The sequence below is a fragment of the Chinchilla lanigera genome, unplaced genomic scaffold (genome assembly GCF_000276665.1).
Source record: "Chinchilla lanigera isolate Chin_1 unplaced genomic scaffold, ChiLan1.0 scaffold00044, whole genome shotgun sequence".
In the NCBI taxonomy this organism is placed as follows: domain Eukaryota; kingdom Metazoa; phylum Chordata; class Mammalia; order Rodentia; family Chinchillidae; genus Chinchilla; species Chinchilla lanigera.
In genome coordinates, this window is record NW_004955445.1 from 6,920,714 (window position 1) to 6,947,073 (window position 26,360).

Consider the following 26,360-nt stretch of genomic DNA (forward strand, 5'->3'; position numbering starts at 1 on the left):
AAAAAAAAAAAAAAAAAAAAAAAAAAAAAAAGAATTAAATGTGGCAGCTGTGGGCGTCCTTGTTTTTTGAGTTTGTTGTATTTTTGAAAATGGCTCTTGTTTCTTCTTACCACTTTGATTGATTTTTTTATTAAAATTCCTCTAAAAACTAAACATGGAGCTGGAGAATTGGTAGAAGCAGAAAGCATGAACAGAGTGTGTGTCTTTTGGTTGTTTTGAGGCGGGGTCTCACTGTGTAGTTCAGGCTGGCCTTGAACTCACTATGTAGCCCAGGCTGAAGTCACGGGCAATCCTCCTGCTTCAGCCTCCTGAATGCTGGGATCACAGGCATGCGCCACCACGCCTGGCAAGTGCATGTCTTGAGTGCCTGGGAGTCCTGGAAGGATGCTGGCTGTGGGGACAGGCTTTGTCCATGTCCCCTGGGTGGATTCTGAAGAGCCAATGGTTATATCTGCGAGACAACTGCCAGCTTCCTTCCCCAGGTGGAATTTGGATAGCGAGTTAGTAGAATCCCGTAAGAGTGTGTAAGACTTTTTCAGATTCGAAAGAAAATAACCCTCCAGATTTGTCTAGGTCAAAGGCAGAAGCTTCAAAGAGGAGGGGCGTGCTGTTCTTGCTCCCGCTTAGCAGCACGGCTGTCACAGTCCCGATCTCTTTCTCACCCCACAGAACCAGCGGGTCCCGGCCGACATGATCTTCCTGAGGACGTCAGAAAAAAACGGTAAATGTCCAACACCAACTTGGAAAACGACCTTTAACCTTTCAGGGGCAAATGGGCAAAGTCATCATTTGAAAATGTAACAGAAGTAGATGAGCGCTTTGGAGCCGTGGAGATGAATGCAGAACGCCTCGTTGGGTAGCACAGTCTTTTAGAACAGATGCGCCTCTGGTGCCGCGGACTGGTGGGTTCTGATCTTGGGAAAGAGGACCGGGAGACTGGCACCTGGTGAAGCCGCCTCCGGAAGCCTTGGCCTGCTCCCGGGGCTGGTGAGGCTCAGCTTCAGGAGCAGGTGGGATGACAGTGTCTAACAGAGGGAGTGTCTTTGGAGCAGTCCAGGAGATTGGTGAGGGGGGCAGTATGGAAATTGAGCAGAGGGGTAATTACCTGTACCTCCTTTTTTTTTTTTTTTGATTAAACCCAGGGTCTTTACACTGAGCTTGGTCCCAACCTTTTATTTCATTTTGAGTCAGGGTCTTGCTGAGTTGCCAAGTTGCCCAGGATGGGCTCACACTTGCAGTACTCCTGCCTCAGCCTCCCAGAATGCTGGGATCAAGGTGTGCCACCATGCCCAGCTGCCCTTCGCTCTGGAGCGGCGGGGCTGCACCACTAGCCTGTGGGTTAATTTGTCGTCATAGCCCAGTTTGCCAGAGAGAATCTCACCGAGTCTCCTGTAAAACCCTTACCTGGTGCATTTATTTCCTGCCTCACTTTTTTATTTGTATTTAAGCTGTTCTGGTGTTTTATTTTGTTTCTTGTTTTGGTATCTGAACATCTGAAAAATGTACATTCCTACTCCTTTGGGGTTCTCATGATTTACTATGAATTAATTGAAGTTATGAATAGAATTTTATACTAATGATACATTTAAGTAATTGGGAGAGAGGGTAGAGGGTTCTGGGTTAAAACAGTCTTCCAAAGGCTGCAGCTCTGTCCTTGGATGGGTTCTGCGTGGGGCTTGGGGAACACAGTGCCATAGGTCAGGGCCCTCACACCCCCATCTTGACAGCAACAAAAGCCCAACTTGGAGCACTTTCCTGTCGTGGTTCTCAGATGTCTGGGTCAGCGAACTGAAATTCTTATTTTTTTTATTTTTTATTTTTTTGGTACCGGGAATCAAACTCAGGACCTTGTGCTCGCCAGGCAGGCACTTGTGCCCCTGAGCTATATCGCCAGCCCTGAATATGCCATTTGTTCCGTGAAATGCAGAGCTCATTGCATGGACTTGCACGTCACACTGTGAGACGTGTGAACCCGTGCAGCCCGAGTGTACCTTGCCTGAAATACTCGGGGCCAAGAGAGTTCCAGACTCTGGGTCTTTTCCAGCTTTGGAATACGCGCCAGTACAGCGTGAGCCGTCTTGGGGACAGAGCGAAGTCTCAACCCGAAAGGCACTGGTTTGTGTTTTGCGGCTGCCTTCCCCACACAGGCTGAAGGACCGTTTGTACGGTATTTTCAGTAATTACGTGCCTGTGACCAAGGCTCGTCCTACTTGTGACATCAGGCTGGCTTTCAGGACACTTGGATTTTGGATTTCCGGGTTGGCGTTGCTCCCCCTGCGCTAGCGGCAGACGCTGACCGGCTCCTTCGCAGTGCCAGCACTGGCCTGCACGCTGCCCGGCCAGCTCTCCTGTGCCCCCAGCATTCCTGAAGCGGTGTTTTCTTGCCTCATTGTCAGGGAAACTGAGGTGCCGACAGGAGACAGACTCATAGCCCCGCCTAGCATGGCCTCAAAGGCTGGGCAGCCCCTGGGTACTTGCAGCGAGCTTGTCAGGACTGCGTCTCTCCCGTTTTGCAGGGGAGGACACTGGCTCAGCAGGGTCAACTGCCCCAGCATCCCTTGGCAGGTGACAGCAGGGTAGAAGTGGGAGCCAGATGTCCCTGACCGAGCGCCTGTGGAGCAAGGGGCAGCAGTGCATTTGTTTTCCTTTTGGGTCTCTGGCTGTGGATGGACCAGAGTAGAGGGGTCCCAGAGGGGCCTGGCCAGGGGCTCCTGGGTTGCAGGTGACTCGATGGCCCCCCACCTCCTCCACAGGTTCTTGCTTCTTGCGGACGGACCAGCTGGACGGGGAGACAGACTGGAAGCTGCGGCTGCCCGTGGCCTGCACGCAGCGGCTCCCCACGGCCTCTGTGAGTAGCTTCCCGCCACTGCACAGAGCAGGGTGCTCAGAACTGCGTGCCCTGCCCGGCCCCCAGGGCATGCAGAGGTGAACGGGGCTGCTGGGGTGCTGGTCCCGAGAACCCAGGACGTTTATGCGGCTTGGAAGGTGCAGCCCCAACGTGCAGGGGCCAAGCGCCTTCCAGCGGGGCTCAGCAGCCTGAGCGCTCAGCTCAGTGCCTGGCAAAGCATCAGCAGTCACCCAGAGCAGGTCACGCCTCCGTCAGCGCCTCCGGCGGCCTCATCTCTTCCTGAGAGCCTGTCCTCAGCCCGAGGAGCTGTCCACGCTACATTTGGGCTCCGGCCTCAGCGATGCCCCCTCTCCCCTGCCCCTGGCCTCTTGGTTGAGAGTGCTTCTGCCTCAGACAGTTCCCCTAGGCAGGTCCTCCACTGGAACCCTCTCAGCCTGTGTCTGCTGGCCGGGCACCTGCAGCGCATTGCCACCTTGCCTGGTGTGCCCACCCCACCCGCCCCTAGGCCTGGTCTGCCGCGGGCACTGCCTGCTGTTGCCCGCTGGGCCTGGGGAAGAGAGCAGGGCGCCGTGTCTGCGTCTCGGTCACAGGCCTCCGTGCTCCTCCGTGCTGAAGGAGGGGGCGGGAGGGGTGCTGCCCCTTAGAGGAGGTAACAGCCTGAGCCTGGCCACCGTGCTCCTCACTCGGCACGGCTTGCGGGAAGTGAAATAGCTCCGTCGCTGCTGTTAAGTTGTAGAGCAGGAATCCAAGGAGAGCGAGTTCTAGGTGCTGTCTGGCGGCCCTGGAAAGTGTCAAACCCGTCACATGGAGCCAGCTAAGGATACAGGGTCCATTTTACCTGGGACCCATGTTTCATGTTTCACTTGCTGGTTCAGGTTCTCGGAAAACAGGGTTTTGGTGCCCAGTGTGATTTGCAGGACTTTGCTCAGAGCCCAGAAGGGAAAACGCCAGCCAGGTCTGCAACTCACGTTTCCTAGAGTGCGCTTTGTGAGCATCTCCATTTGCCCTCATATGATCCAGGCCTGGCCCGAGGTTCAGAGAAAGGAAAAATGCTGCTGTCCCTACTTGCAGGGACCCAGAGCAGCTCTGACCTCTGATAAGGTGTGGATAAGGTGTGGTATTTTATGGTTAAATAAAAATTAAAATTTTTTTGTCTTTGTTTTTGAGACTGTGTCACTATGTAGTTGAGACTGACCTTGGACTCACTACATGTCCCAGGCTGGTCTTGAACTTGCCACCACCATACCTGGCTGGGACTTTGCAAGAATTATAGAAGTTGGCCCTGAAGGTATACACCTTAGTCTCAGTGCTTTGTAGGCTGAGCCAGGGAGTTCACAAGTTTGAGAGCAGTCTGGGCCACAGAGTGTCTTCTAGGCCAGCCTCAAAGAGTACACAACAAGACCCTGCCTCAAGAAAAGCAAGGCAGACTGTGTAAAAAGATTACCCAAGTAAAACAAATACGAATATATTCTTGGTTAAGACAAACCCCTACGTTCTGTATTGAAATCTTGGAACAAAGTGCAAAGTTTTGCCCACATCTTCTCCTCCAAGTTCTTACCTTCGGCCTGGAGGGGGTCATGTAAAGTAGGTGGAGATCTTGCCACATCTTTTTCTGTGCACTTACACGCCTGTGTGCGTGCACACACTTACAGACGTGTGTGGGTGGTGGTTTCACAGATGGGGTTTCACGCTGCGTATTGTCCTGCATCTGCCCTGCACTTTCAGGCGTCTCTGGACTTTTCCTCACCCATACGGGGAGCCCTTGGTCTCAACGCTGCGCACAGGCGCCTCCCCGCTGGTCACCAGGAGGCCAGGCCGCCTGAGGGCCCTGGGCCTGCGCTGCTCCTGCCCTTGTTGCTCCCTGACCACCTGATGGTTTGCAAAAGAGAACTCACAAGAATCCCTCAGATTTTAATGTGGGTGGTTTGGTAAAAATGTAAAGCCCATCCTCATTCATTCTTTCATGTGTCCGTGTAGTATGATAAGGTGTGGAAATCATAATGTATCCATTTTCTATCCCGTAATATTTACAGGCAATTTTATGTTCATCTAGCACTTTATAACCAGGAATCTTGGTTTTAAAGATAAATTTATCTAGGAAGAGCTTGCTTCCCTCCCCGCTACAGACCACCTCTGCTTCCCTTTAAAAGATCTAATGAAGGAGGGGTAAAAGGAAACCTCGGAGGGCCCACAGGTGTGGTGTGCAGTGCCTGCCTGGTGTGTGTGGGGCCCTGAGTTCTGTCCCTGGCACTGGAACAAAAGCAGGTGTGGCAGCAAGGTCACCATCCTAGCTTACCTGGTCGCAGGGCCAGGGGCCTCTGCCTATGTGGGGCCCAGCTCACCCGGGCTCCTGGGCAAGATCAGGGCTGGTTTTTTTTTGGTACCAGGAATCGAACTCAGGACCTTGCGCTTGCCAGGCAGGTGCTTATGCCACTGAGCTATATCCCTGGCCCCAGGGCTGGTTTTGAAAGAATTGCATTAGAATGAAGAGAAGGTAAGAACGAAGAAAGGGAGGACAGAAGAAACAGCAGATACACAGGTGCGAGGGCAGAGCAGGTACAGTGATAGCAGCAAGCTTGGTTCCTGCTTGACTTCCTTCCTGCCGTGGGGGCTCCTGCTGCTGCTGCTGCCCCGTGCCTGCCGCCTGCCTCCTCCCACCAGACCCACCCTCCGGGCCTCACGTGCTCTGTTGCGCAGGGAAGGAGAGAGGGCTGGCTGAGCCTTGACGGGTGCGAGGGAGCTTGGCTTTGCTCTGGGCTCTGCCTGCAGAATAGTGTCTGTGGTCCAGGACAGGAATTCAGGGGCCCTCGCAGCAGTGTGCTTCCTGTTAGGGAAAAGAAGCCTTGAGGAAAATCAACAGAGAGCCCATCTTGCTGCCGCGTGTGTGCACGAGAGTGTGCGCAGGAAGAGTCAGGTAGAGCAGGTGTGACACAGCTGGAGTAAGTTTTGGGCTTGTGGCTCCTCTCTCTTGAAAGAGTCTGGGCGACCCGTAACCACAGAGAGCTGGAACCGCGGGTCGGGGTCCTGCTGTCTGCAGCACACAGGGTAACCTTCGGCTTGGCTTTGAGCTTGGTGCACCCCCTCCTGTGCCGGTGCATAGAGCCGCCTCTCCCGTCTCCCGGGGACCTGCTGCTTCTGGACTTCCTTTGCGTTTCCATGCTGCCTCCTTCCCTGCCTTCCCCTTCCCGCCGCACAGCGCCTTCCTCTCCTTATCCTTTGCTCTAGAAGGGACTCTGCTCCTCCTGACTGTACCTGTCTCATGCACTTACACTCCTACTTAATATAAGGAGTTTCCAAGAATTGCCAAGGCTTCCTCTCTGTCTTCTGTCTAAAGCCATCCCTGCCCCAGTGCTGGGGATGAACCCAGGCCTCAGGCATACTACACAAGCGCTCTATCCCTGAGCTATGGCCCCAGTCCTTCTCGAGAATTTTGAGACAGGATCTCACTAAGTTGCCCAGGTCGGCCCCAAGCTTGTGATCCTACTGCATCAGCCTCCTGAGTAGCTGGGGTTATTGGCGTGGGCCATCACACCAGGCCATGTGAACTGTTTTTAAGTGTGCAGTTTAATGGCATTAAATCCATTCACACTGTTGCGTAGCCAGTACCACCAGCCGTCTCCAGAACTCATCTTTTCTCCTGCCCTGAGTTCCGGCGGTCATCCTTCGGTCCTTTGACTCTGACTGCTCTCCTGCGCGGAGTCATACTGTGTTTGTCTTCTGTGTGTCTGATTTCTTTCACTTAGCATGATGTCCTTAGCACTTGGCCGTGTTATAGCATGTGTCAGACTTTCTTTTTTTTAAGACCAAGTAATACTCCGCTGTATGAAGATGTGACATTTGGTTAATTCATCCGTGATGTGCATGCCTCATGGGTGTGTGAGTAACTCACACAGGTGTGCAGATAGCTCTTCCAGTCCTTGCTTGTGATTCTTGTGGACATATTCCCAGAAGTAGAATTGGTTGGACCATAAGGTAATTCTATGTTTAATTTAAAAAAAAAATTTTTTTTTTTTTGAGGCAGAGTCTCACTATGTAGTCCAGGCTGGCGTTGAACTTGCTTATGTAGCCCAGGCTGACCTCAGATTCATGGTGATCCTCCTGCCTCAGCCTCCCAAGTGCTGGGATTGCAGGCGTGCGCCACCACACCCAGCTTATGTTTAATTTCTTGAGGAAGCACCACGCTGTTCCCCACAATGGCTGCACCATTTTACATTCCCCCTGCGGTGCACAAGGTTCCAGTTTCCCTATACCTTCGCTGACGCTTGCTGTTCCCTCTGATCGTGACAGAGGCCTCTTGTAGGAATGAGGTCTCTTACTGTCTTACATGCCCCTCCCAGAGCTGGGCATGCAGTCAGTGCCCAATAACCGTGCGTTGAACGAACGAGGTTGTCATGCTGAGCAAGGGGGGGAGTGTGTCTGTGTCAGGTGGCGTCACCTGAGCCAGCAAGGTTGGACAGTGCCTGGTGAAGGCGGGTTAACAGGTGTCCGCAGCAGAGACCCCCGGGGGTTCACATGGAGTTGCATGGAGCAACTCCTCAACCAACACAACGGAGAAGTCTCCTTTTTTTCCCACCTGCCCTCTGATTTTGAGAATCTGTTTGCTCTGTCTGGGAAATGTAATTGCTTTTGAAGAATGGTACATGCTTACTAAATCCAGACTCATAGCCTGACTCTGTATCCCCCATGGCCGCTCTGTTGAGCAGGACCTTCTCCAGATTCGCTCGTACGTGTATGCGGAGGAGCCGAACATCGACATTCACAACTTCGTGGGAACTTTCACCAGGGTAAGTCAGCTCGCCAGCGCGGGCTTCGTAGGGGGTGTGTCAGTGAAGGAGGCTGCGGAGCCTTGCACAGGCAGTGGTTTCATGCCTGATGGGCTGAGGTTTCCTTCCGGAGGCCCGCCTTGCGAGAGACAGGCGGTTTCTCCTGGGCTCCCCAGGCCCGCAGTCTCCTGCCAGCCTGAGACCAGCGGCAGTCGCGTACGACCATGAGTGTGACGGTGAGTGCCGCCTCACAGCTGAGCACACTTTCTCTGTCCTCTCCGTGTGCGTCTGTCCCCCTTTTTTTTTGGTACTGGGGATCGAACTCAGGACCTCGTGCTTGCCAGGCAGGTGCTTGTGCCACTGAGCTACATCCCCGGCCCTTGAGCTACATCTCTGGCCCTGTCCCTTTTTTGTTTGTACAACTCCTATCTGTCGTATCTTAATTTTTAAGCCACCCTCAGACCTTTCACAACAGAAATTAAATTTGGATTTAAATTAGTTTAAGAGTATGAGTCAGTAGATTTATAGAATCCCAATTCAGGTGTCGCTGGTCTCTTTCTCAAAGCCATAAGATTGGCTAGCAAAGAGGCTGATTGATTTCCTTCTGCATTTTAATTCTCACCTTTCTAAACATCTTTTTTTCGTTGTTCCTTGGTTCTGAGGTTTGAGCCATGGGCCTTGTAGGCTGATGCTCTGCCACTGAGCTACACCTTCAATCCTTCTAAAATTTTATTTTTAGAAAGGGTCTTGCTAAGTTGCCCAGCCTGGCATGGAACTTGTGATCCTCCTGCCTCAGCCTGCTGAGTGGCTGGGAGTACAGGCATGTGCCACAGTGCCCAGCAAAACATTTCTTTAGTGTGAGAGAGCTGCGCTTCTCAAATCACTGACAGCTGTTTCCGTGGGCGATGAGAACTCTGAGGGGAGTAGCCAATGAGCTTGACCCTCTCAGCTTGTCAAGGCTGAGCTTCGGGCTTCCAAGCGCGGGTCTCCGGTTTCAGGAGGTGGAAGCTGCCTCCTCTGCCCTGCGGGGAGCAGGCTGGAAACAGCTTCTGGGCGCTGGCAGGACCCTGGGGGTATACAGTCAGGCCCCAGCGTTTTCCTTAGGTTCTGTATCTGCGGTTCAACCAATCATGCATCACAAATATTTTTTTTTGAAGTTTGTATCTGTGTAGAACACGTGCAGATTTTGTTTTTGTTATTCCCTGAAATCTGCGGAATACCACGTTTGCGTAGCATTTCACTGTATTGAGTATCATCGGTCACCGGAGATGAAGGGAGGGAAGGCAGCAGGACGTGTGTGGGTTTCTAGCTGTCACGGTATATAAGGGACTTGCGCGTCTGTGGGTTTGGGTACCCTTGAGGGTCCTAGGGCCAGTCAGCGTGGCCCTGGAGGGTGACCACTGAAGATGCCTCTGTCTGGTCTTTTCCAGGAGGATAGCGACCCTCCCATCAGCGAGAGCCTGAGCGTGGAGAACACGCTGTGGGCCGGCACCGTGATAGCGTCAGGTGAGGCACCGCGTCCAGGAATGTGTTAGCAATTTGAAAAGGACAGAAAGCCCTTCTGTAATTAGAATAATCACCTCTCAGATGGGAAAATTAGCCGTCGGTCAGATGGAGTTTCCCACTTGTTCCAGCGCCTCCGGGGAGTTAAGCTGACATCTAATTGCAGCTCGGACACTACAGACATGTAGGGGAGAGGCCGCTGGGGCTGTGGACCTTCTGCAGCGGTCACGCTGGGAATGGCCCTTAATTGCCACTTCTGTTGACATTCTAATCTGTACCAGAAATGGAGTCGCCTGGCTCTTCTGGCCAGAAGCTCCGTCTTTGGGGGCTGCTGCCCTGGGGGTGTGGGGTCAGGGACAGCAGCGCACAGCAAAGGGCCGAACCCCTGGGTTCCAACCCCAGGGTAAAGCGGAAGTGGGTGGTTTTGGCGTGAATGCCCGGCCGACCCGGGCGGAGGGGTTCCAGTGGCAGTGTCCAGTGTAGGTGCTGGCAGCCTGTGGGTCGGGCACTATGCTGGATCCTTTATGCGCCTCACACATGTCACCTCACCCACCTTGAGCACCCTGAGGACAGGCGCTAGGGTTACCCCTTTCTGCAGATGGGGAAACTGAGGCCCAGGAGGCTGGGTCCACACTGGCCTGGGGTGGTAAAAGGCAGATGCAGAACTCATTGTGTAGCTACTAATAACATTAGTATAGCACGTTGTATTATATAATTCACATACTAGCATAATTACCTTGCCGTTTAATTCCACCGCTGGCAGTTTCCTGTCTTAGCCGTTGGATGAATCTAATCTTTGCCCCTTCGGTCATAGTTCTTCTCCTGATCTCTGCTGACTCTTCTTTGTGTTCCTGTGACACAGCAGACTGTGGATCAGAATTCTGGGTGACCCGGGGTGAGGGGAGGAAGCACACGGCACCCCGGCTGTCCCCGGCACAGGCTCAGGGCTGGATGCAGTGGGCAGAGGCGGGCGCTCCCTGGAGCTGCTTTGCCGCCTGCCTTCCCTGAGCCTGCTTGTACCGGCATCACAGTCTGTAACGGTGTCTCGGTTCCCTTGTGCCTGAAGAAGGGACAGTGTGGCCCTGAAGATTCTGCTCAGGCCTCTCTGGTCAGGCTTTGGCCTCCAGGACACACAGCGGCACCCCCAGGCCAGCCCTCTCCGCCCTGCTTCCCCTGCCCCTCGAGCTCCCCAAGCCTGGCTGAGCTGGGTCCTCTTCCTCAGCAGTCTGCCCCACTTTCCCATTCCCAAGGAGCACGTAATTACTCTTCACGCTTCAATCACTGGAAAAGTAAGAGTCCCAGTTCCATTTGCATTTCATAGATTGCATTTTGCGTCTGTATTTGGTTTCTTCCTTTGCCTATCACTACTTGTTTCTGTCCTTTAATCATTTTGTTTAACTTTATAGCAACCTTATACATAAGCACCTAAATACTTTTCTAGACTGGTGGTCAGTGAAATCTTGTTATGTTTCAGTTTTGATTTGTGAAGACGTTTGACAGCTTTCTACATAGAAACCATTTCTTCCACTTTGGCCCGTCTGTTCTCCTCTGTCATTTTGTTTTTTGTTTTGTCTTTTTGAGACAGGGTCTCACTATGCAGTTCAGGCTGGCCTTGAGCTCACTTTGTAACCCAGGCTGGTTCCAAACTCACAGTGATCCTCCTGCCTCAGCCTCCCGAGTGCTGGGGTTATAGGCGTGCGCCACCATGTCCGGCTCCTCTGTTGTTTTGTAAGAATGCCTTGTAGAAGAAAGTCCATCGAACTGTTGTCTGTCATAGGTGGCACATATTTTTCTTACATCGCTCATCTCTTGTTCTAGTCTGTGATAGACAGTTTGCTTTTACTGTGTAGAAGTTCTCTGTTTTGCGGGGTACTGAGGATTGACCATGGGTCTCACCTGTGCAAGGCAAGTGCTCCACCACGGAGCTACATTTCAGATTTTGACCCATGTGACAAGCTTCCTTCCAGTTCACGTTCTTGATAATCTTATGTATACACCCAAATCTGCACCAGCAGGAGTCTCTAATTCTGAGACTTTGCTTCTGTTTTTTCTTTAGACTCCAGCTCCTGCCTCTTGATCAGTCCGCTGCTACCCATTGCAAGTTAAAAAAGGAAGAATCCAGTGTCACTAGATTTTCCACTTCTCCAGGGGAAGTTGCTGGTCTCAGTTTTCTGTATGAAAGCTCCTCAATTTAAAATGCAACACCCCACTTAAAACCTCGGAAGCAGGGCTGTCTCGGGGTGGTGGCTGTGCAGAGGGCGAGGCCAGGGTTGAGATCTCCTGGTAGCAGATCTGTGGTCCTGAGCACAGGGAGGACTTGGGCAGGAAAGGCCATTTTTAGCAGCCGGGCTGGTGGAGAACATGCCCTTTGGGGTCCGCTTGTTGTCAGAGCCCTCTCACCCTGGGCCTCGGCGTGGAGGACGCAGAGCTGCGTCTGCCTAGGAATGGGTGTAGTGGCCGTGTGGTCCTGTCTGGCTCTACCCAGCTCTACTCCCAGCGTCCTGCCATCTGCTCTGGGATGGGCCGAGGGCGGGCGCGTGCGGTCACAGGAGCCTGCCATCTGCCGAGGAGCGAGCTGCTGAGCTGCTCTCTGGCCTCCATCTGTTGAGCCTCCCGCAGGGAAGCCTTGTGCGGGAAGACGCGGCTGGCCTGCGTGACACTCCAAACTGGGGGCGGTGGGGGCGGAAAACTGCCCGCTGCTTCGCAGGCCCTGTGACATCGTGGCACTGGTGGGGGGGCACCGGTGGGGGGCGCTCTCCTGCTGCAGGTGGCTCCGGACCTCTGAGTCCCTCCAGCTCCCTCCACTTGGGTTCCCAGAGTGAGGCGCAAGAGAAGGCTGGCTGCTTGCTTCTTCCAGCAGAGATCAAACCGTTGCATCCCCAGGTCCTCTCCGAGAGCTGGCCAGGCTGGGGGCCCAAGTTTGAGCTCAGATGCTGTTAGCTCTGCTTCCCCAGCCGCCTGGTTTCTGCCATGTCTCCCCCCGCCCCTGGCTCTGACTTGCCTGGAGCGTCGTATTTCTTGCTTTCCTTTTTTGTGGCCACTGTACAGAGCATTTTCTTGGCACACACATTAAAAAGGGGAGACAGGGGCTGGGGATATAGCTCAGCAGCAGAAGCACTTACCTGGCAAGCGCAAGGTCATGAGTTCAATTTCCAGTACCAACAAAAAAAAAAGGGGGAGACAGGTAAATTTTTGACATGTTTTACCACATTTCCCCCCAAAGTAGATGTACCAATTTCTTCCTCAGCCAGTGGTGCCTATAACAGGATCCATTTTTCCACTCCTTGGCTGACACTGGGTCTGTCAGTGTTCTGAATTACTGCCTGTCTGGCGGGGGTGGGAGTGGCTTATTTTGCATCTCTTTGATTATTCAGTAGGATGAGTGTTTTTTTCTGATGCTCACTGGCCAGTTGTATTTCTTCACAAATTGCCTTGTTTTTAGCAGCGTTGATGCCTTTCCTTCTTGTGCCTGGAAGAAGAGGGGTGGGAAGTTCTTGGAAAGAGATTTCCATTTGTACGGGTGTTGCCCAAATGGCAAAACAAGCTGCAGGGTTGGAAAGCGCTGGGGAAAGGAGGGTGGTTCGAGAGCTTCCGTGATCACCCCTGGAGGCAGGAAGGTTCTGCAGCTCTCTGGAAGCCTGGAAGGATGGTGGCAAAAGGGGCAAATCTCTGTCCCCCAGCTCTGCTGCTAGCAGAGGCTGCTGGGCCCCACAGAACAGCACATCACATGAAACTCTCAGCGAAAATCAGAACGCTCCGCATCTTCCCTGACCCGTGTCCCACGCGGCCATCCACGCGGCTGCTGAACACTGGAAGTGGCTAGTGAGAAGGGGAACTGTGTTCTTTCATTTTAATTGGATTTCGCCGTCAGCAGTTGTATGTGGTTATGGCTGTGCTGCTGGTCAGCGCGCTGTGGGTCATTGGTTGGTCCCAGTGTCCGACGTGTGTCAGCCACGTCGCGTACCCACGAACAGGGTTCAGAAAGCATCTGCTCAAGTTGGCAGTGCTCAGCCTGTTCACAAGCCTACGCGTCTGCATTAATGTTCTGCGGTTTGGTTTCTCACTTCAGGGACTGTTGTGGGTGTTGTTCTTTACACCGGCAGAGAGCTCCGGAGCGTCATGAATACATCCAACCCCCGAAGCAAGGTGTGTAAGAGCTTGTGGGATGTGCTGGCCGGTGCATGTCGATGACGGCTGCCAGGGGGTGAGGGGTTAAATTCAAAAGCAGGAGCACCTGGCAGTGGTATGTCGTTCATTTGCACCTGTGTCCTTCTCGTGCACTTACATGTATTACATGCATATACGTACACACGCGTGTGAGTACATGAAACTTTAGAAGCGTGTGAGCGAGAACAAACTGCTGAGCGCTGGTTTGCCAGGTGAGTGCGCTGCCTCCTTGCTGCGGCCCTGGAATGCAGCTGCCTGCCCAGGCCCTGCTGTGCCTCACGACTTGGACGCGCTCTTCCAGGCTACGTGGCGAGCGGTTGCAGGTGCCTGAAGGAAGGCTGCGGAGACACTGGCTGAGGGAGGGCACAGTGAGATGTGCATTCTGCCCAGTGCCCCGATGTTGCCACTTCACCCGCTGACCCTCCCAGCTCCATCCCGTCTCCAGTATTTTTCTTCAGTGAAGACGGGGTCCCACTGTGTTGCCCCGGCTGGTTGAAGCTGGGTACCCCTGAAAGCAGTGCTCCTGCCCCTGCTTCAGCTTCCAAGTCAGAACATTGTAGACTGACTTCCTGCGGCAGTGGCATGACAACCCAACGCTGAGTTTCTTAACCTTCCATCACGTTCAGTCCGCTGTTACAACACCCCTTGTCTGCTGCCTTAGTCTCAGGCTGGGCCTCTGTCCATGAAATTACGGATTCGATGCGCTAGTTACATGTGGGGGGAATACACAAGGAAAGAAACAAGCAATTTTAAAAATAATAATGGGGCTGGGGATATAGCTCAGTGGCCCAAGCACCTGCCTGGCAAGTGCAAGGTCCTGAGTTCAATTCCGGTACAAAAAAAAAAAGCAACACACAAAAAAAACCCAAATAAAATAATAACACTCACTTAGGCTGCACCTAAAATCAGTGCCATCCGTGGTGTGTGCCCGAACTTCGTGTGTGGCATAGTGCCATGGGCGGAGAACCAAAACCATTTTACGTGGCTGCTGTAGCGTGGCAGAGGTTACTCTCTGCCCAGCGCAGCTCAGTGCAGGGGTCACTTGCCTGTGTGTTTCCAAGTTGAAATCTTCTTGGGCGCTAAACAGTTTGAAATCAGGATTCTTGGAGGTACCTGGGCTGTCTGTTACGATCCCCGGCTGTGCGGGCCAGTAATGTCAGAGCAGAACCACGAGGACAGATGGGTGCCACTGAGCCCACTGGGCGAAGGGCCGGCTTCCGGAGAGGCTGTGGGCACCAGGCTCAGTCTGGCCCTCCCTGCTGTGTCCCGCAGATCGGCCTGTTTGACCTGGAAGTGAACTGCCTCACCAAGATCCTGTTCGGAGCGCTGGTGGTGGTGTCGCTGGTCATGGTTGCCCTGCAGCACTTCGCAGGTCGCTGGTACCTACAGATCATCCGCTTCCTCCTCTTGTTCTCCAACATCATTCCCATCAGGTACGCGGGGGGCTCGTGGTGAGGGCTCTGGTGTTTTCCCCTCTTTCTTTTTTTTGTTTTTTTTCTGGTACCGGGGATTGAACTCATAACCTTGCGCTTGCCAGGCAGGCGCTGTGCCGCCGAGCTAAATCCCCAGCCCTTGTTTCCCCTCTTTGTGATCCCCAGGCCATGGTCAGGGCTGTGAGGGGAGCCGCTGTCTGTGGAGTGCTGGCCGGGACAGTTGGGGTGAGCATTGTGAGCCACGGTTGCAGCTGCGGCGTTGCGACGGCAGCTTCTCCCCGAAGGCTGTGCACAGGGGACCTTTTCTCACTTTGGCCTGTCTGTGCAGGGGCTGGCATTTACAGTTCACTTCGTCATCCAGCTCTGCGTGGCTGGCCGTGGCCATGACACGTGCTGTGTTGGGAAGGGCTGTGAGTCTGAGTCTGCGCTCAAATGGAGGCAGTGTTGTGCCTGATTAGCAGTGACTGCCGCGGGTGTGTGCTAGGAGCATGGTAGCACACACCGATTGTTTGTCTATCTGATACGGAGGCTGAGTGAGTGGTTTTTAAAATGACATAAGCAGTCTGGCATGGTGGTGCATGCTTGTCATCCTAGTACTCTGGAGGCTGAGGCAGGAGGATTGCTCCAAGTTTAAGGCCAGCCTGAACTTCATAGTGAGATCCTGCCTGAAAAAAAAAAAAGTGTGAGTAATAAATTGTCATAGTAGAAAAAAAAGCTAATACCTATATTAGCAAAAGGAGTAAATAAAAGTCACCTTTCTCTTACTTAATCAGTCTTACTACCAAATGATAATTGCTTATTATTTGGCATGCATTTTTTTTTTTTTCTAGACTGCTTTCTATTTTAGAAAAAGTGGATCCTGCATTTAAAAAAATGCAGTATGTTATAAATAACTTTTCATATCAAATATACTTGTGTTCCCTTATTTTTTTCTTACAGTACTGGGGACTGAACACTGGCCTTTGCAGGAGTCACACCTCAGCCTGTTTGTTTAGAGACGAGGTTTCCCTACTTTGCCCCTGCTGGCCTTGAACTTTCAGTCCTCGCTCCTCAGGCTTGCAGAGCCCTGGGCTATAGGCGTGTGCCACCATGCCCTACTGTCCTGTTGTTTTTGTTTTTGTTTTTTTTGAGACAAGCTTTTGCTATGTAGTTCAGGCTGGCCTTGAACTCACTGGGTGGCCCAGGCTGGCCTCGAACTCGTGGTAATCCTCCTGCCTCAGCCTCCGGAGTGCTGGGATAACAGTTGTGTGCCACCATGCCTGGCCTGTGTCTTGTCATTTATTCACATGTTGCTGCATACTTGTCTCTACTTTTCTCCCAAAGTAAATATCAGTGAAAGTATTCATTAAACCAAATGCCCTTTTTTTTTTCTGAAACTTTTAGTGCTTACAATGTCTCTTACGCTTGATATCTTGCATTTTGTCTTGCTGTAGTGCACGGTTAGATTTGTTTTCTTATGAGAATAGAGATTGCAGCTCGGGGTCCAAAAACATGACCACCGCAGGGAGATTGTGTCCTAGCTGACTCGCTCTGCATGGTGGTCTCAGGGAATGCAGTCTGCTTCACTGCTAGCAAAACAAGACTCTAGTGCGATGTTAAGTGAATCGTAGGCTTTAAAGTTGTATTTATAACGTGGTTGAACATTGATAAATTAAGTCTTCCTATAGCTGAGGGCTCGTCGGTAAAATGACAAGTGATTTGGTTAGTTTAGGGAATCGTGAATTAGTTTGAGGATTTTTTTTTTTTTGCAATAAAGTAATACTTCAAATGAGTAGGATACACATAGTGCAATGTTATTCAGCCTCAAAAATGCAAGGAAATTCTGGCACATCCTATGGTGTTGATGAACTTGGAGCATATTATGCTCACTGTGTAAAAAAGCCTCATGCAGAAGGACAAGGAGTATTTGCTTCCAGCTGTATGAGGCCTGGAATAATCAGAGTCATAGAAATATCAGCAAGATGTGCTGTCCAAGGCGGGGCACTTGGGTGGGCAGCAGAGTGATTGTTTAATGGGTCCAGAGTTTGAGTCTAGAGTGGTTAAAAAAAAGTTCTGGAGGTGGATGGTGGTGACGGCTGCAGGGCAATGGGAAGGTTCTTACCCTCAGTCTGCACCCTTAACGTGGTACATACCACCTTTAAAAATAATACCACGATTTAAAAAAATGAATATAGTAGCAAAATATATTAACCTAGGGTTCCAGTAATTAAAAAGTAAAAGCTGAGGATACAGCTCAGTGGTAGGTGCTTGACTAGCACCTGCAAGGCCAGCTTCAATCCCCGGTGTTGTGAAAAGAGAATAAAAAGGAAAGAAAAGGTCCGATGGACACAACTCCTGTTGCCGTGTTTTAAGTGGCGTTGGTCCTACAGAAAGGCCTCAGGAAAGCCAGGGTGTGTCAGTGTTTTTGCTGCGGCGAGGCTGACCGTGTTCATGGAGGGCTGCCGTAGGAGTTGCGTCCACATATTATAGCACAAACGTGTTTGGCGTCCACGCTGTTATAGGCGGCACACGAGTGTCCTGTTAACCTGCTTGTTCTGTTTCCCCCTAGTCTGCGCGTGAACCTGGACATGGGCAAGATCGTGTACAGCTGGGTGATTCGAAGAGATTCAAAAATCCCCGGGACTGTGGTTCGGTCCAGCACGATTCCCGAGCAGCTGGGCAGGATTTCTTACTTACTCACGGACAAGACAGGTGCGCCCTCCCCAGGGCCCGCAAAGGATTCTGGGTGGCAGGAGGCAGGGCTGCTTGGCCAGAGTGCTTGGGTCCCACCTCCCGCCCCGAGAGACGAGAGACGACTGCTGCTGTTTGCTCAGCTCTGGATGAAGTGTGTGGAGCTGTGCTGATGCTGGTAAAGATGGCAGCAGATGCTCGAGCAAGGGCAAGGCACGGTGCGGGTGTTTCTGAACACTTTCTCCGTCAGTCCCCTCGCCTTGTGCGCTAGGTCGGGGGCCAGAGCAGGTACTGGTTCCAGGCAGTCTGACCACGGGTCCTGATCCCACCGCCACACCCCAGTACTGCTCCCCAGTTTAACATCTGTCTGGCTGTGAGGTTATCGTGATGGGAAGAACAAGGACTGGGGCGGGAGGCCTGGGTTTAAGCTTTCTCTCCTCTGCAGTAGCCGAGGGCAGGAGGGAAGCCGCCGCAAAGGTCCCCTGTGCGCACCGTCAGCGCGGCAGAGGCCTCAGAATGGGGGTCCAGGGAAGTTGGGACCTGTCAGGGCCCTGGGGTGGGCTCTGCAGGGCTCTGCCTTTGGGGCGACTCGAGTGTCCTTGTCTTCCAGCCATGGGTCTTTCTGCTCAAGGGTCGGGCTTTTCCCAAATGGAATCTGGCCTGGCATGTGTCATGTGCCACCCCAGCCCTTGGCCAGTGGAACAAGTCGGGCACTCTGATGGGTGGTCCTCCGGGGCTGCCCCAGGGGATGGGCATAGGCTTGTTCCTTGGTCACCTGGGACACTTTTTTTCTTCTTTTTCTTGGTCCTAGGGATGGAAACCAGGGCCTTGACATGAGAGGCAAGTGCTGTCACAGAGCTACACCCTTAGCGCTAAGATGCCTTTTTCTTCTTGAGACAGGGTCTCACCCTGTAGCTCAGGCTGTGAGTCTGCCCTTGGACTCCCTATGTAGCTTAGGCTGGCCTTGAACTCACAGCGATTCACTGCTTCAGCCTGTCAGGCACTGGGATTACAGGCATGCCTGCACCGCCTCACCTGTCTCTAAAATGCCATTTTTAAAAAGTGGGATGGGATTCTGAGCAAACAGAATACCTCTTCTGTCTGCTGCAGTGGAGGCAGGATTGAAGCCAGCTGGGACAAGGAGTGGGCCCTCCGAAGATGGCGGCTGTCATCTCCATTACCAGGCATGAGTGCGGAGGATGCGGGCAGTCACTCACCTGTCTTACGTTTCAGGAACTCTGACCCAGAACGAGATGGTTTTCAAACGGCTGCATCTGGGCACGGTGGCCTACGGCCTTGACTCCATGGATGAAGTACAGAGCCACATATTTAGTATTTACACCCAGGTAAAGCCTTCTGTTTTATTGTTTGTTTGTTTATTTACTTATTTGTACCGGGAATTGAACTCAGAACCTTGCTCTTGCCATGCAGGCGCTGTGCCACTGAGCTATACCCCTGGCCTAAGCCTTCTGTTTTAATAGCTAAAACATGTCCTGTACATTTTTTTTTTTTTTTGGTACTGGGAATCGAACTCAGGACCTTGCACTTGCCAGGCCGGTGCTGTGCCACTGAGCTATATCACCAGCCCCCTGTCCTGTACATTTTTAACAGCTCTAGTGCGGTAGAATTCACAGTACCATTCCATTTATCCATGGAAGTGTATGATTTCGTGGTTTTTAATATATCCAGGGTTGTGCAGCCATCACCACAGGCAATTTACATTCACACCCCACACGGACACCCTGTGTCTTTCAGCAGTCACTTCCCATTTCTGCCGGAAACACGCCCTCTGAGACCCACAGTGACCACTAGTCCTTGACATGTGGACTCACACCATGGTGGAGGTTCCTATGTCCCTCATCTCCAGGACAGGTCCCTCGAAAGTGCTGTTGGAGGTGGGAGAAGCCAGACAGAAAGAGATTTGTCTAATAACAAGTACCAGAAGGAGCTTTGGGACCCATCCGTTGGTTACACTTCAGATTTATCAGTGTGTGTTCTTCCCCTTTCCCTGGCTCCGAGCCAGAACGGAGGTGGTGGATGGTCTCCTTGGGAAATAGTCATGATCTTTCTGATTGCCTTTACATTCCCAAGTGCATTCACCCCCGCTGCCCTGTGAAAAAGATTAACTGATCAGAAAATACTTGGCAACTTCTCTGCTCCTGCTTTTTCTTTCCTACAAAATTTTTTTTTAAGTCAGTCATTTCTCAGAGAAAGATGTTCCTTGTAAGTGTCCTAATGTTCATCAAAAGTTAGACCAGCTGGGTCCTCACGTCGCTGCTCATCAGAATTGCTAGTGGTCTCTCAGGGCAGATCATCAAGGAAAATAAAGGCATTTATTGACCGTAGCAGTTCTGATTCATTGAGACTAGGGCAGGGACCTGGGTTTCTGTGTTTTGAAAGTAAGACCAGGCGACAGAACAAACCTCCCAAACAGCGCCTTGGTCATTTGCTAATTCTGAGGCCGCTTTGGCAGCTTCCAAGTAAAGATGGGCTCTGGTAGGACAGCTCCATGTCGTGGCGCCTGGTTGGAGATAACAACTTTGTCAAAACAGATAATGATTCCAAAGCCAGAATTCCAGTTGAAAGTGGGAAGAAATACCTCTCTGTATGTAAAGGGTGAAGGCAGAATGCCTGAATCCCTCATGGCACAGTTTTACTTGTCACTGAACATTCCAGAATGTTCTGGAATGTTCCGGAGCAGGCATACCTGGAATTCCACCCCCACCCCAAAAGCAGTGGAGCAGGAAGCATAGGTGGATGGACTTCCGATAGAGAACAGTTAATTCGATTCATCTTGTGTCATCTACTACCAGCGGTGTAGTCCTGTAATTAATTCTCTCAGGCTCCTAGGGTGAGCGTGGTGACCTGTCTCCGGGTGGATCCATGGACCTTTTTTCAGTGGCATTCTTTTCTTTAGGACTATTAAAAAACCACGCCACACGGCCTCCATTTTTTTCCTTCTCTGACCATCCTCAGGATGGCGATGTGGCCTCTGGGCTCCGTCCTGGGCCCTGCTGTGTCACCCCCAGGGTGGGCCTCTGCCCTCACTTCCATCCCATGCAGATGCGATGGCTCTGTGTCTGTCCCCGGCGCCACGCTGAGGCTTTGGACTGCCGTACGTACCTGCGAGCTTGGCATCGCTGCTGTGCCCCAAGGACCGGGTCCCCGGATCCCCAGTGTGCGTTCCACACTCCCAACACTCGCTTCTCTCCCTGGGGTCCTGGGGTTTCTGGACTCCACCCAGTGCCATCCGAGGACCCTGGAGCCTTTCCTGTGTGCTCCCCCATCACCTCCAGCCTCCCCCCAACCCATTCTACACTGGGCAGATCGCCTGTCCGCCCATCTCTCTTTGCATCCCTCCCTTGCTTGGCAGAGCTGACCGCACCCCTGACCACCTGCGCGTTTCCCCACGAGATGAGAGCTGTGTCCCCTCCTCGTTCTCGAGTTCAGGGCAGGGAGCCGGCACCTTCCTGTGTCTTAGGACAACCGCTTCCTCCGGGTGCCAGCCCCGGCCCCAGCACCGTCCGCGCTCCCTCTGCGTGGGCCTGCTGTTTGGACTGCCAGGCTTATCAGCGCTGGCTGCGGGTCTGTTTCCCCCTCGGCCCCTGGCAGGCCTGCTGAGGATTATGCCGGACGGCTTCACAGAGGCGATGTGTGTCTAGCGGAGATACGCCCTGGCCTGTTTGGTGGTATTTTTAAGAGCTTGTGGCATTTACAGAAGCCCTTCTGTCTCGGGTATTTGTCTGTTATTTCAGTGTTTATGGTTCATCCTCAGTCTCACACAGATAACGCTCTGTAAAGTGTTAAAAGTCAGAAAATGGCATTTCTTTTCATGAACTCTGTCTCACGCTCCTTCCTAGCGGAAGCTCATAAATGGATCTGTCGCCCTGGTCTTGGGTCTCAGATAGTTCAAGGCTGTGGGCCGAGGTCTGCGTGAAGCTGGGGTGAGCTCACAGGTGGGGGTAGGGGTGGCTGTGTGCGTTTTCTGCCCTGGCCATGCAGAGATCCTTCAGGGAGCACATGGCTGCCTTGTGAGGAGACATATGAAGACTTCTCCATGTTTTTAAACACCTTTAAAAAACCCCAGCCCTACTAAGTACGCAGTTCAGTGATTTTTTTTTTTTAGTGAGTTTAGCATGTGGAGCCGGTATAGCCAGTTCATCCTAGAGCATGCCCGCCTCCCTAGGGTGCCCTGTGCCCATTTCCCTCACTGCCCTGACCTGTGGGCTGACCGGTAGATTCAGCAGCGCCCTTTCCTAAAGTATGACATGTGTGGCCCAGAGTCAGAGGCCCTGGGAGTTGCGCCCAGACCCGTAGCTTTCACGGGCGAATCCAGGGCGCTCAAGGGCTCCTGTGACCTCCATGGCAGAGTTTGCAGGGTAACCCCTGGGGTCAGGAAGAGACTAGAGGATCTCTGCATGTCTTTTGTTTGCATGTCCAGAATTCATGCGAAGTTCACATCTTAGAGTGTCGGGGTCGAGCCGGGGACCCGCCCTCCGCGCATCAGGTGGGCGAGTTCTGTGGAAGGAGCCCGGTTCTGCCTTGCCGATTCTCAGTGTGTTGACACTGCAGGTTGCCCTTTATGAGTGTCCAGGTGACTGGTTTTGAGGATGTTACTGAACTGAACTAACCTCATAAAGACTGCAGGTGGTTTTAAAAGATTCCGGCAGGAAAACACCAAGATTATCAGTGTAAGGCCGAGCAGACAGCAAGGGATGGCCAGTGCATTGTGAGGTGGAACCAGAATGGACTAGGGAGAGGTGATGTGTTTCCCTGAGTTTATTTATTTCTGGATGCCTTTTTTTAAAAGAAAAAATTGCCAGCCAGGCGTGGTGGCGCACGCCTGTAATCCCAGCACTCGGGAGGCTGAGGCAGGAGGATTGTTGCGAGTTTGAGACCAGCGTGGGTTACAAAGTGAGCTCAAGGCCAGCCTGAACTGCATAGCGAGACCCTGTCTCAAAAAGACAAGACAGAAAAAAAAAAAAAAAAAAAAAAAAAAAAAAAAAAAAAGAAAAAGAAAAGAAAAAATTGAAATGTAACAGAGAAACTGTAACATTCACTTTTTTAAGAGTATGTGATTTGGGGCTTTTTAGTATGTTCACAACACGCACCCATGCCTTGTTTCAGAACATTTTCATCACCCCAAAAAGAAACCCTACACCCCCAGGACTCCCCAGTGTCTTCCTCCATCCCTTTGCTACTACTGGTGGCTACCGGTCTCCTTCCTGTCTCTGAATTTCCCTGCATTTCATGTCAGTGCAGTCAGTTAACGTGTGGCCATTTGTGTCTGAACTTTTGCATTTAGCAGACCGTTTTCAGGGCTCTTCTGGTTTGTAGTGTGCATCAGTACTTTCTTTAGGGCTGAAGAGTGGATATGACGATTTGAAATTTAACTTTAAAACGTTTGTAGTCAGTGTCACCCTGAATGTATATCATTTTGAGATGTTTGCTGATTATGCGACAGTTTTTCATTTCTAGTCTGTCATTTTATTTATTTATTTATTTATTTATTTATTTTTTGTCATTTTGAGACAGGGTCTCGCTATGCAGTTCAGGCTGGTCTTGAGCTCACTTTGTAGCCCAGGCTGGCCTCGAACTCATAATGATTCTCCTGCCTCAGCCTCCCAAGCGCTGGGATTACAGGTGTGCGCCACCACGCCTGGCCTTTCTAGTCTATCATTTTAGAATTTCATTTTTTGTTTTATAATGCACAGTGGGTAATATAAATCAGTATTAATATAAATACATACCTGTGGAGGATACCAAAAAAATTTTCCTCAATGTATCATTATCAAAGTAATTTTCAAGATAACTGGTCTGTGTTATGTAGAGTTTGTAGTATATTTTACTTTATTCCCCGCCCGCCCAGCGAGCAGAAATCTCTGACTCTTGTTAATGTGGGCATCTCGGGAGGAAATGAAGCTCCGTGGGGAACGGGACCTGAGGTGCCCCGCCCCTGAGATGCACACACCCTGCACTTTCCAGGGCTCTTCCAGCTTGTTTGTGACTTTAGCTTTTTCCAAACATAGTTGAAATTAAGCCACACAGATTGAGAGGTGAGCAGTCGCTTGTCGCTTAGTGCTTCATCTCTGACCTTAGCATGTGTTGCTAGGATTGGAGTTGGCTGAACGTTTCTTAAACGAGCGTCTGTGTCCTTCCTGTCCACGCCTTTGCCGTGTTCAGTGGGTCGTGGCCACTCGCTGTGCGCCCTTCTTCCACATCCACAGGAAACCCGCTGAAGGTTCGCTTTCTGTTTCTCAGGGAGGAGTTTCTTTATCTGTTCTTCTTGGGGACACAGAACCTGCCTTTTTTTCCCCCCACGCATTTGTCATTTGTGATACATCTTTGCTGCAGAAAAAATAAATAACATAGATAACCACAAAGCCACAATATCGCTGTCACCTGTGTCCCGAGGACTGCACAGTCCTCAGCTCAACACCTGAGTGTCCAGGACGCTACGCCTCTGACCCCGCGTCTGTCCTTCGGGACGGGTGTGTGCTTTACTTCTCTCTCCTTTTCGCCAAGAAGACATATTCTTGTAATTCTTCGGAACTAGAATTGAACCAGCACTGTGTGTAAAGGATATGTGTAAAGTGTGTCTGTGTTCAATGATTCTGCTTATTTGTAATGATTTTATAACAGGCCCGGGCTAGGGCAAACCAGTGAGGAATTCTCCTAGAGAGCAAATTTAACGGGGTGCCAAACCAGTCATCAAGGTACGTCATATTTTAATGCAGTCTGTAAAAAACTCCCATGTCAAAAAATCAAAATTCCACGAGGAGCAGCGTATTGAAATTTTAAGTCAAGAGAATCTCACTCCGCGTTGGCGCCCTGGGGCCTCCCCTGCCCCGGATGCACGGTGCCGGTGGGCTTCTGCAGGCTTCTCAGTGTTGCCGTCTGGGGCTGGAACTGTCTTTGCCTGAGGGGTCCGTCCTGCACCGCGTAGCCTGCTCCTCCGCTTCCCAGCCCTCTGCCGTTGGAAGCCTCAGCCCCTCCCCTCCTCCTCCTCCTCCTCGGAAGTCGAAGTCGTTCTAACCAAGCTGAATGCTGTTCAGCTGTAAACACAGTGGCTGTGCCGCTTAATCAGCATGTAGCTCAGTGGACTCGTCTGAAGCGCCAGCTCCGAGCCCATCCCTGGCTGGTGGCCCTTTGAAGCGAATGAGTCACCAGCTTTGAGCTTTTGGGGGCAGGATCAGGCTGCCGTAGCTGGAACTCCATGTCTTTAACACACGTCGCTACTGACTGCAGCCCCTGCGTGGCCATTAATATCACAAATGCCCACATGGGGTGACATTTTAACGGCATTGAGGAAGAAAATTGATTCATGGTGACTCAACGTTTCATTTTGGTATTAATCTTTCCTGGCCTGGAGTTCTTGTGGGGAAATAGCCCTGCCATGGGTCATTAGTGGGACACGGAAGCCTGATTTTCCTTGCGTGTCACTCTCCCATTGGTTGGCAGCGATGGTCTGCGATGGAACCCGCAGCCTCGGGTGCTGCAGAGTGCCGGCCCGGGCCACAGGTCCGGGCGTCTGTGTGCGGAGGGCTCCGTTTCCCTCCCTGGCCCACTTGCGCCTGGTTCTGAGCTGCTTCTGACCTCATGTGGTGCTCTTTGGCTCCCTCCCTCCCGAGGACCAGTCCGTTTTCCCCAGGGCACAGAGAGCCATAACCTGCCTCTGCGGATGGCACATCTGTTTTTGTTTTCCCCTGGTATTTTGTAAGTAAGAAGAAATGTGTGTAGGTTAAAGGGCCCGTGGAGGAGGTTAGAGATAAACACTGTAGGATGTGAAACTCTTCCATATGGGCGTGGGGGTGGCGGGGCGGGCGTGTCCATTGCCGAGCCTCTTCGCAGCGGGCCTCTGGTCAGCGTCAGAGCCTTGCAGTGTGCGCGGATTGCGCTGGAGGTGTGAAGGAGCTCTCATTTGAAAAGCGAAGGGATGCTTTTAGGACCCGAGCATGGTGGTGCTCGCCTGCAGTCTCAGCATTCAGGAAGCTGAGGCAGGAGGACCACAACTTTTAGCCCAGCCTGGGGCTGTGGCTTGATATGCAGACACTGAGTTCAATCTCCGGTACCACAGAGAAAGAAAGGGGAAAAAAATGGTCTCAGCACCCAGATAGTTATTTCCTCCTTCCCTGAAATATCTTAGTAGGAAGTCAGGGCAAACATCAATTTAAAGGAGAGAGAAATGATTGGCAGCAGTAAGCCTGTCGCTGGGGGTGTTGGTTGAGGCTGTTGGCATCCTTGCCTTCATATTCGTTGTCCAGTGGTTCCCTAATTTAAAGGTGAAGTCTTTTGCAAAAGTCTGAGTGTCCGTGCTTCGGGGCAGTGGCTTGCTCTGGAGTTGTTTGACGCGGAGTACAAAGCCCCAGGGCTGTGTTATTCCCCGCTGGAAACATTAGCGGACACATTTGACTCTGTACGCATGAAATCAGATTGGTTTACAAAACCCAGAAGTTTGCCAAGGATGCCCTCAGCGGAGCTTTTCCTTCCAGCCCCGCTGTTACCGGGCTTGCCAACCGGAGCAATTACTCGGTCAAAGGTCTAGCTGTTGCCCCCATCTTAAATAATGATTCGGTTCAGGTGCTGAGGAATGTGGGCAAAAATGAAGACACGTGTCGCTGGCTTCATAACGCACATCTATGCGGGACATAAATTACCGAGCAATAAAAAAGTTCTTGATTTAGTGTCTCTAGTAGAGGAAGCATTTCTGTAAGTCTCCAGTCCTCTTCATAATTTTTAAAGTTAAATTATTTGTAATTAAAAGCACTTGGCAAATAATGACTCATTTAAACCGGAGTTCTGATTCATTACTCTAATTATTGTTACCATGCAGTGCCCTTTGGCCTGGAAGTGAAACTCGTGTGCTCCTGACACCAGGGGTTAGCAGTGCAGGAAGCTGGAGCACTGTGTGTCCCCACGGTGACCAGAATAATTTAGTAATTGTCTAATTACCTGAGCAGTCTAATGCCACTACTA

The 26,360-nt window shown here is 51.7% G+C and overlaps 1 protein-coding gene across 4 annotated transcripts in view; it reads left to right on the top strand.

Moving 5' to 3' along the window:
* Atp9a (ATPase, class II, type 9A) overlaps window positions 1–26,360 on the top strand; it is a 114,577-nt gene that overhangs the window by 43,777 nt on the left and 44,440 nt on the right. For all 4 annotated transcript variants that reach the window (XM_013518320.1, XM_013518319.1, XM_013518321.1 and 1 more), the window contains exons 6-13: window positions 670–721; window positions 2,754–2,848; window positions 7,552–7,632; window positions 9,042–9,117; window positions 13,184–13,260; window positions 14,554–14,714; window positions 17,263–17,405; window positions 18,618–18,730. In XM_013518320.1, coding sequence (XP_013373774.1) covers window positions 670–721; window positions 2,754–2,848; window positions 7,552–7,632; window positions 9,042–9,117; window positions 13,184–13,260; window positions 14,554–14,714; window positions 17,263–17,405; window positions 18,618–18,730 — 798 coding nt within the window. The remainder of the gene's footprint in view (window positions 1–669; window positions 722–2,753; window positions 2,849–7,551; window positions 7,633–9,041; window positions 9,118–13,183; window positions 13,261–14,553; window positions 14,715–17,262; window positions 17,406–18,617; window positions 18,731–26,360) is intronic.